The sequence below is a fragment of the Myotis nattereri genome, assembly GCF_964212035.1.
Source record: "Myotis nattereri genome assembly, chromosome: X".
NCBI classification, from domain to species: Eukaryota; Metazoa; Chordata; class Mammalia; order Chiroptera; family Vespertilionidae; genus Myotis; species Myotis nattereri.
Genome location: NC_138078.1, coordinates 56018333 through 56029506, shown reverse-complemented (window position 1 = coordinate 56029506; position 11174 = coordinate 56018333). Strand labels below are relative to the sequence as shown.

Here is an 11174-nt window from a genome sequence, read left to right as displayed (position 1 = left end):
CCACACAGTGGAAAGGAATAAATCCCTCCATGTAAAACATCCAAATTCATTTTTAAATTTGTTTGGGATAAATGCACAATATACTGTTGTAAAGCATCAAAAATTATTAATAAAACTTGTAGAATAATACCATGTTAGAATATTCTTTGCTCTAGGTCATGACAACTTAATTTTAAAATGACTGTCGCCAGGTTTCAAATGAGGAACCTAGTTAGCAAACAAACAAACAAAAAAAGCAATTTACAGAAGCAGAGACCGCGTGCTATCTGAATTACAGTTCTGGGTCTCCAGAGCACTGACTTGACACACTGACTGGAGCCCTCTGACTTTGGGATAGCTATGCTGTCCTACCCAGGTAAAGGAAAAATGTGCCTTCTAAGACCAGTATGAAACTATAGTTTTTATCTGAATTAATTGTTACCATACTTCACTTTACCGTGTACCAGGTGGTCTCTGGGCTTTTGATTGTCTGGTTTGTCTTCCTCCTGTTCCTTCTCTTCAGTGGACTGCTTGGAGTCACTGCTCTCTGTGGCCGAGGTAGTTGATTGTTTACAGCTACATGTTATGGCTCCAGGTGCAACATCTTCAGTCTGGCTAGATTCCTGATTCAGTTTAATATTTCTAGCAGGAATCCATACGGGTTTGGAAAAATTCTCTGGGAATATACAAGCGTACCCTCTGCCAAAGCTAAATAATGGGTCAGGTCACTTCCATAAACCAGATTCGGGATCCTTCCATTTAACTAGACCATTTTCTTTTGTTTTATTCTGACACCAATGTAGCTCCATAGGTGTCTTTCCATCAGCATTGCAAGTGAAAAAATTTAGAGTAAGTAAAGCTAGGTGCAGCCTACCCGAAGGTGATTTCTCCATCATCCCCCTTTTTTGATTTTCAAGTTGGGATTTTTAAAAGCTGATGAGACTCTGAAGCCTCTTTTAATAAAGCAACCCATTGATCAGCATGTGCATTTCCCTTAGTTAATGGGCCAGGTAATATGCTGTGAGCCCTGATGTGGGTGATATTAAAAGGGTATGTTGTCTGCTGTACAATCTGTTGAACTTACTTAAATAGTAAGAATAAACTTTGGTCACTAAGCCATTTCAAGGGGGCAGTTTCAATTCTATTCACTAGGCCCGAAGCATAAGAGGAATCAGAAATTATGTTAACAGGCTGTTGGAAATCATGCAACGCTGCCTTAATAGCTTCTAACTCAATTCTTTGCACAGAAGTATGACTGGTCAGTATGACTCAGTCACAATTTATAGTATGATAGGCAACTTTCCCATTAGATGACCCATCAGTAAAAACAGTTAAAGCTCCAGGAATTGGTTCCTGCCCAGTATTTTTGGTATAATGATGGAGGACTTATTTAAAAATTGTAGTAGTTTATATTTTAATAGGTGACAGCTAAGTTCCCCTGAATATCCACTTAGCCCAATTTGCTGATTTAAGTCAGTTTGTAATAACATTTATTCTTGTAACTTTACTTGTCCTAATTTATGGACAGTAAATGACATTAATTAAATTTCTGGTATTAGTCTTTAAGTAAATTTACATAAACTTTGTTTAAGGAGGCAAAACACAAATTATTTAATTTAGCTTATGAGGCCCAATATATTGATTTTTAATTTTAGTTAGACTTCTGAAGGAAACCTCTTTTTATTTCTTCCCGACAGTTTTCTTTCTCACACAAGCAACAAATGTAAGGAACATGGTTGCCTTTTGAGATTTTAACAAATACTGTAGCATAGCTATATATTTCAAGTGATTTTTCATTTATGGTGACTAATCAGATTTAGTATTTTAACAACAATCTGTAAATGTTAGCAATCATATTTTTAAAGAGTATACCCTTTGGCTTATTTGCATATACAGAGGGATCATGGGAAGTCTTCAGTAACTTTTTAGAAGAATTTTACTTTACTAGGATTCTATTTCTTACAAAGATTAGTAAATTTAGTTGTCGTAAGTGTTTCCCTCCATGTCCTGTGTGGTTCAGGGTTCGGGTCTGGAAGAGGAGCTGTACAACAAATGAAAAAGAAAAGACAAGAGATAATTTGGGAATATTGGGGGACCAGGTGGCAAGTCCAACTCAGGAGGAAGGACTTCCCTGTGCTCAGGCCTCACCAAGCTTTTTATACTGAGTGGTAAACAAGGTAGTGTTTACCAAAGTTACACTGTTCTTGTGAGTTTCACTTGTTTACACCATGGTTACACTTCCTGCACTTCCTCAGCCCCTTAGCTTCCCAGATAAGATCTAGGGAGTGTTATAAGATCAAGCCTAATTATGCTAAGAGGACTGTGCTCTCCAAGCTGGGAATTGTTTATGACTTTGCCAGCAGGTCAGTCGGAGGCTTAACCCTATATCAGTTTCCCACATCTCACCCTTTTTTTTATTATTAAGCTACTATAACTTACACACCAAGAACAAAACTCTGGCTATTAAAACAATAACAATGCCAATCCGTAACCCAAAACATTTTAAAACTTAAGCATAACATTTCAAGGACAAAAAATGTTTTAAGTCCCGATTTCAATGTCCAACAATTCTCAGTCCAAGTTTCAATGTCCAACAGTTCCTTATGTGTACATGTCAGCAATGATATTTCAGTTCTGGATGGTGGACAAATGGTGGCAATGCAGGTTCGACCCTCTCTGGTTTGATCCTGGGCAACCTGCCGTGATGCACAGTTGCTGACTGCTAGCATGGCAAGACGTCTTCCAACATTTCCATCTCTGAACTGTCTCTCCTGTCTTTGTGGCTGGAGCAATCTGGTCAGTTTCTCTCCGGGATCCCTTGTTGCAGGATTCCACATGGTCTTGGAGCTGTTCTCTGAAAATATACAAACACATTCTCGACCAAAGGTTAAAGAAAAAAAAAAAAACCTTACTTGGGGTCTTTTCTTTAACATGATCTTTCCCTGGCCTACCCTGGCCTAATGTGTGGTTTTTCTGGGTGTCTCACTATTAGCATTATAAACGAAAAAAATTTTTTCCTCTAAATGCAATTTAGTTACAGGATCTATTTCCTTACATGGTATTCTTCCACTATATTTTTCCACTATCCCCCCCCCTTTTTTTTTTTTAGGAGACTTCTTGGAAATTTTATAATGTAGTCTAGATAGCTTTAAATATTAATTTTTTGCATACAAAAAAATGAACCTGAACATGCTTTAGGTTCATAACATGTTTACCATGAACATTTTTGTTAATACTTTTTGAATAATTACTTATTTCAAGTTAGCCAAATTTAATTAATTTGAAAACTATTTTGCTGTCAAATTTAATATTTTAACAATAATCTTAATTTACACTGTAAATATTAATTTAAAGGATCACTTTACATCCTTGTGAAGGCTCTGAGCATTCCTGTTGTTAGGCTAGATTTAGACATAGGGTCTGTTAGCCAAGACTCCGTTTTTCTGGGTACTGATTTCAGCTGGACCAAATCTCTTCTATTTGGTTCCTGATCTGCGCTGGGCATGGGAAGCAAGAAGCAGCCATGGGGACAGGAGACCTTCCTCAGAAGGGCCAAGTGTTCAAGCCCGTGCACCATTGGTGGGGGGATGAGGATCTGTGCCCCACCTTTGTTGCACCCCAAGTTTTCTCCTACTGGACCCCAGCTGTGCCTGTCTTAGGTTGTCCCACATCTTACCCGTTGTTGACTACCAGCTATCTCTGGGCCAAGTAGTGTGATGTGAGGTTCAGTTCTGTCTCCTTGATAGCCTATGTCCCTCTGGCCTCCATGCCCAGCAACTGCCTTTGGGTCCCCTCGCCTGCTGGCGGGGCCCCGGCATTGATCATAGGCAACCCAGGTTTCTTCTCCAGAGAGGGCCCAGCTTACGCCATTGGGAAAGAGACAGATCCATGGTACCAGCTTTTCATGATCCCAGCTTGAACAGAGAGCTCAGGTAACAGCTGGAGGCAATTGGATTCCTCTTGACAAAAAAAGTCAAGATAGGTCAATACAGAATGCTTAAGTGCCTTCCCCAGGAGACCCTCTGCACAGTGGAAAGGAATAAATCCCTTCATGTAAAACATTCAAATTCATTTGTAAATTTGTTTGGGATAAATGTACAATAATGACATTGTAGAATAATATCATGTAAGGATATTATATTTTCTAGGCCATGGCAATTCAATTTTAAACTGGCTGTTAATTTATTTTTGTATAGACAAGCTCTTAGTTACATTTTCTTTGGCCTGCTGTACGAAATGAGAGGTCTGAACAGTCTGTACCATAGATGAAACAGCAATGCCCACAGAAGTAAGTAACGTTACAAGGGCAAAGATTCCTGCAATTAACATTCCAAAAAATCTTTTTTGTCTTTTTAAGATTTTTTACTAGATCATGCAATAGTTTGTAGGTTTAATGAGATTCCCATGGTTCAGTTAAGTTAGTGGGAACCCAAGCAAAAGCTGGTTGTTTTAAAATCATGAGTAAGTTTTTTTTGAACAGTAGAATTGATACAACGGGATAATGTACAAGCTGTGCATGACACCTCATACAGATGGCTTGTAACATTAAGATGCATCTGAATGGGGCCTGATCAGAGCACAAACAGATCAAACACACAGGCACTAGCAAACACTGTCTTATTGAGAGTTCCTCGTAAAGCAAAAATGGAACTATTTGAGCTATAATTGAAACTATACCATTGTATAGGTGCAAGCGCAGCAGCTAATTTCCACTGCGTGCTTTGTAGAGGCCAGTTGTCATGTTGTAATTGAGGACCAACAAAGTCTCCTCCATGAGATGGAGTGATTTTCTTTAACATATACATAGGATGCATTCCCTTTCCATTTAGGGGTGCGGTTGTTACTATATAGAGAACCATAAGGGCTCCAGTCTATAAAGAAAAAAAAATTATTAAGTTTGCTGGTGGTAGGATAATTACTATAACAATCTTGCCAATTAACTTCTTCCTCAGTGGGATTCTATACATAAGACCATTGACGTAAAGGCTTAGTGGGGGGGGGCGGTGCCTTAGCACACTTATATTTTCTGCACCTTTCCCCAGAGCAAGTAGCGATAATACATGTACTTGAGCCGTTTCTTCCCCGATCTTTGGGGTCCAGGCTGGCCAAAAACTTCTCTTAATTTTACACACAAGGAGCAGTGGCTTGATTCAGAGTCATACAAAAGGGAAGCTGGGTGGCAACAACTGTGTAATAATACCTTGTCCATATGCTTCCTTGCCCCACCTGTGGTCCTCCTGGAAGGATCAGCCCACATAAGGGTTCTTACCCATGAAGGGTCAGGAGTATAAGTCTGAAATACTCACACATTTGCCCTAGGTAATATTACCGTACAGATGATTACTGCTAGCATGGCAAGAAAGACGTTCTCTGTACAGTCTTCTTTACCATGCCCCAGGTGGTCTCCAGACTGTTTGTTGTCTGACTCGTCCTCCTGCTGGGTTAGACTTGGAAAACTTCAATTTAAAAAGAAATCTTTTTCTTTTACACTAAGTAACCTACAGGGTTATTTCCTGGATGTTGACTGATAGTGCCGCAAGGCCATGTATTTCAAGTCAAAATCATTAAACATTTATTGTGACTGTACTTTCAGATTTGGTATTTTAACAGCAAATCATTAGAGTATCCTATAAATATTAGTGGAAAATATTTCAAAATTTTAAAATTTCTCCTTTTCATTAAATTTAAGATAATATTTTTAAACAGCATTCTCTTTCGGCTTATTCGCATAAACAGAAGGATCATGGGAAGCCTTCGGTAACCTTTTTTAGAAGAATTTTACTTTACTAGGATTCAATTGCTTACAAAGATACTGGCTTCTTATAGTAGGTACAGTTAGTAAATTTAGTAAAGTTTTATGTCTGATTCACAAGGTGCAAATGCTGTCCCACCTGCAGCCTAATTTAAAATGCAGCGGCAAGGAGCTTTTGCTATTTTTAAATTACATCTTAAAATTCTGCTCCATTTTAAGAAATACCCAACAAAATAACTTGTTTTGCCCTTTCTTAAAGGCAAAAACTTAAAATATATTAATTTATATTTGATAAAGCCTTCCCTGTGATTTCAAGTATATTAAATTGGCTTTATTAAAAAATCTTTTAAGAAGAGAAAATAACCTTTTGAAAACATTTCAGGGCCCGTGAAATGTCCCAAAGTCATTCCTTGGTTATAGTTTTGAAATCCAACTTGAAAGACCATCAAATATATATGTGTATATATGATTTAAAGATTATATACCTTTTATAATTATTAAGAGATATCAATTAAATTAAAACTGATCTTAGCATATAAAAATTTTGGATGGGATCACAGAATTTACCCTCTTTTTTCAATTAGACAAATGTTGAAATTTTACTATAATTATATGATTTCTCCCAATTTATTTAACCAGATCTTTAAATTCTTAGCTGGCAAGTTAAATATTTAGCATTTCTCAATCAATAACATTTTTAAGAATAAACTTCAAAAATGCAAGACATAATCAACCAACAGATTTAATTCTGTCCTCTGGATTTTTCATGAGGCAGATTTAGCAATTTAGCAAACTCCCAAAGCCCTAGGCTGCCATTGCTCCCAAGGATGGGAAACTGGGAAGCAAGCCTGTCTTTATGAGTTGCCACTGGCAGGAAATTTTTGGTCTACCTGCTTGTTCTGTTGGGGGAAGGGAGGCTAGCCCTTCCTCCATTAGAAATTGCCTTGGGAAGCCAGCCTTAATTAAAGAGCTTAACCGTCCTTTACCTGGGCTACTTAGATTTTTATAATTAATATAGTTCAATAATTCTTGAGATTCAAATCCAAATTATTATTTTAAGGCATACTCTTTAGCAAATTTTTGTAACAGAGACAATTTTACTGAATTTTCTTTTTGGCCTTGAAGTTAACTTTTTAACACCCTTCATTAGCATTTAAAAACTGTTCTTTATTATGGAAATATACCAATCTTGTTGCTAGAATCTAGCAAGCATCTTTTTTCCTTTGGGGAAAATTTGCCATTTTTCTTAGGAAATAATCAGTCTTGGGTTTCATTCTGTACATTTGGAAAGAGATTTCAGCTCAAAACTCTATCTAAATGCCCCAAATCGGACGATGCGCGCCTTAGTTCCAAGCCAGTTTCTCTTTACACGTGCACAGAAATCCCAGATGCATTTTTAAATTTTGTAAAACTTTTCAATCACGAGAAGAGTTTAAATTAGAATACTTGGGGAGGCGGCATCCATATTGGATCGCCATGTGCTCCCTTCATTGCTTTCCCCACATCCTGACTTGGGGGAAGTTTCAGCAAATGACTCAGAGGGCATATTTTTCCCAAAGTCATGCTTAATAGAAAAAGACATTTTAAATTTTTTCCTTTTTCGCTTTCCAAAGTTATGGCTAGCACCCAAGGTTATCTTGGCCAAACTTTGCACTTCCCGACATGTTCTCCGGTAATTTTTAAACAATACATTAAGTAATCTCATTGCGGGAGAGCTTATAGCTCTGCCCTCTCCTGCCACCTTTGAATATCTCCACACCAGAGGTGGATTCGGTAGCGGAATTTAATTTCTTATTACAGATTTTAGATTCCTAATACAAATTAAGATTTTAATTTGAACAGGAAACCACATTGAGGTGACCATGGCACTCTTTTTTCTTTCAGCCTGATTTTAAAAAGTACCTTTTAATATTCCAATTTCTTTATACTTTGGCCTTTTAGCACAGGTGATTCTATTAACGGAGCAGTAAACATTTCAGGATTAGGACATGGAGGTGGAGGGAGCCATGAAAGCCATTCCTCCCATTTTTTCTTTTCTTTCTGGTCCTCCTTAGGAGCGGAGGGAGCAAGGGGAGGAGATTTATCCTCCTTGGCATCTCTCAAAGGCTCTAGCAAATGAAATACTGTGTTTCACAAGGAAAAACAGTTTGGAGGCAAGTTTTTCCCTGCTGCTGACCTTTTTTCAAGTTCTAACTTTTTTGCAAGCATTCAATATCTAATGTACCTTTTTCAAGAAAAGCAAAGGTTATGTTCTGTAATAACATGCAAAAACCGTAAGAGATTACCTTCTAAAATTTTAACACTTTAAACATGCAAATCCAAAGCACATAATACAGTTGTTTTTTTTTTAGTTTTTAAAAGCCAAATATACCTTTTTAAAAGCCGAATCTACTTTCTTAAATCCAAATCCTTCCCCGTTTGTTAGCCTGGTTAAGAAAACGTTCCCAGTTACTTACAGACCCGGGCTTCTGTAGTTGATCCTGGGCATTGCGTGCGGTGGACTTCCCCTAACCTTTTTTCGGTGAGTTTTCCTCACCTTTTCGGTGTAAACTTCCTTTTCTCGCTCCAGCGAGACCTGCACTACCAGATTACCCATCCGGCGCCAGATGTCGTAAGTGTTTCCCTCCACGTCCTGTGTGGTTCAGGGTTCGGGTCTGGAAGAGGAGCCACACAACAAATGAAAAAGAAAAGACAAGAGATAATTTGGAATATTGGGGGACCAGGTGGCAAGTCCAACTCAAGAGGAAGGACTTCCCTGTGCTCAGGCCTCACCAAGCTTTTTATACTTAGTGGAAACAAGGTAGTGGTTACCAAAGTTACACTGTTCTTGTGAGTTTCACTTGTTTAGACCATGGTTATACTTCTTGCACTTCCTCAGCCCCTTAGCTTCCCAGATAAGATGTAGGGAGTGTTATAAGGTCAAGCCTAATTATGCTAAGAGGACTGTGCTCTCCAAGCTGGGAATTGTTTATGACTTTGCCAGCAGGTCAGTCGGAGGCTTAACCCTATATCAGTTTCCCACATTTAGTAAAGTTTTATTTTGACACACGACATGCAAACCCTGCTTCACTTCCAACCTAATTTAAAATGCAGCGGTGAGGAGCTTTTAAATGAAAGACATTGCTAGGTTAAATAAAGACTTTGCTACTAATAAATCAATTCTTTCTTTATTTGGCAGAAATTCTTTATGAAAGCAAGCATTTTATATTTTGAAATATTGCATTCAGGAAAAACTTCCAAAAACATATCTAATTAAAACATGTTCAACACTTTTTCAACAGTTCTCAACATAGTAGGATCTAGTCTTGACCATGGAATCAATTACTCTTAATTTGTTTATGATATACGCATAACTGTGGTTCTACTGAGAATTTAAGATATCTTTTAAAAATGTATCTACAAGCCTTTTAAGAAATATGAGCTCTATTGTCGGCCCTCATGAAGCCAACTGCTTAAAATATTGGTCTATCATACCACTGTAATTATATTAAGACCATGATTGCTAATTTATTAAGTATTAAAAATATTTTCTTAAAAATAGTATTAAATAAATCTGAGAGGCAAGCACACTTTCTGCCCCATCCCCATTTCCACAGTAAACCTCCGCCTTAAAACTCCGCCCCTGAAATCCCATCCTGCCTCAGTGAGCAGACATTCCTTTTGTGATTGGTTAAATCAGAGGGCGGGGCCTTTGTTGTTTCAAGATGGTGGACCCAGGGACGCAGTGAGCCATGCGGCCAACATGGCGGCTGACAAGTCACACAGCTCAAACGGGCGGCTGTCTACACTGTTCTTTGACAGAGCAAACCAAAACCCATAAAAGATAGATGACCAACATTATATTGTAGACAACCAAAATCTCATTAGCTGTTTATACCCTTTATAATTATCTTAAAGAATATTAATCAAATTTAAACTGGTTTTTGTATTAAAAATTTCAGTTGAGAGCTAAAAAATTAATCCTCTGTTTTTAATCACATCAATAAGCAACATATTTTGAATTCTAATTTTTTCAGAGAAAACAAAAATTATTTTCTCAAAAATAAAATAGTTTTTAAGCATTTAGCTATTATAATCATACAATTTTTCCCAATTCAATCCAAATCTTAAAATCTTTACTTTCAAGTCAAATATTCAGTATTTCTCAATCAGTAACATTAAGACTAAACTTTAAAAATGCAAGACAGAATCAACCAACAGATTTAATACTGTCCTCTAGATTTTGTACAAGGAATACTCAGATCTCATTTAATTCAGTATTATGTCACTTCAAGAAACCTAGGTATAAACTCCAAGGTCTTAAATTTCCCAGCAGCTTTGGAAAACCACATTTGAGGCTGGCAAGGCAGGCCTGGCCCAGCCTTTGATTTTAAAAGGTCCATAATTTTTTCCTCTAGGGAAGATCAAGAAACAAGGTTGTAGCTACATTGTTTCCTGACCCTTGCTTGAAGGTGGGAAGGTTCAAAATTGGCCTGGGGGAGAAAGGGGGGGCCTGTTTTCCCTGGAAGAACAGGTTTGGCCTACCCTTGACCAATCAGATGTAAATTGACCACATTCTTTAAGAATTTGCTACAGGTGGGAAGCAACTAGCCCCTTTTCTCATTAGAAATGTTTTGGCCAGCCTTTTCAATAAACAAAGGGCTGTTTTATTACTGGGCTACTTAGAATTTTATAATAAGACATTTTAATAATTTTTGAGATTCAAATTCAATTATTTCAAGGCAATTAATTTAGCAAATTGTTGTAACAGAGACAATTTTACTGATTTTCCTTGTAGAGGTCTTAAAGTTAGCTTTGGAATAGGCTTCATTAACATTATTATGGAAAAATACCAATCTTGTTGCTAGAATTTCTACCATGGGTCAAATTCGCCATTTTCTTTAGGAAATAACCAGTCTTGGGTTTTATTCTGCTCATTTGTAAAGAAATTCCAGCTCAAAACTCTATCTAAATGTCCAAAATCACAACTGTTAGGTCGGAGAGAGCCCAGGATCGGATACATGCAGACATGTAATGAAACAATGGACTTCCCTGGAATTTCTCACAGGTCAACATGCCAGATACAGATACTGGCTTCTCAACGACACCCTGCAGCTGAAACTTCCTCAACTGAATACCTCAGCTCATGTCTCCGCCCCTCACCCAACTGCAGTATAAAAAAAGTACCCCCCTCTGTGTTGGCGTGAATCCACGTGCCCTGTCCTGGGAGTACGTGGGTCTCCCGGGGATGCCGAATAAACCTTTTCCGTTCATTTCTTTTCTGATTGACTGGACTCTATTTCTCGCGCTGTCTCCTGAGCCCTAACCTAACATTTGGTGCCTTGATACTTGGGTGGCGCGAGCACTCCCTTTGGCCATCCCTCCACGGCTTGGGGTGCCCGCCTCTCCCTCCTAGTGGCTCTGGACCCATAAGGACCTCATCTCTTCAGCTCAGCAACTTTTC

The 11174-nt window shown here is 38.0% G+C and overlaps 1 protein-coding gene across 1 annotated transcript in view; it reads right to left on the bottom strand.

Annotated features, from left to right (window-relative positions):
- Positions 1-7332: 7332 nt before the first annotated feature.
- Positions 7333-11174, bottom strand: part of PBDC1 (polysaccharide biosynthesis domain containing 1) — a 418787-nt gene continuing 414945 nt past the window's right edge. The window contains exon 8 of the mRNA XM_081080887.1: positions 7333-8385. Within this exon, the coding sequence (XP_080937013.1) occupies positions 8373-8385 (13 nt within the window). The 3' untranslated portion in view covers positions 7333-8372. The remainder of the gene's footprint in view (positions 8386-11174) is intronic.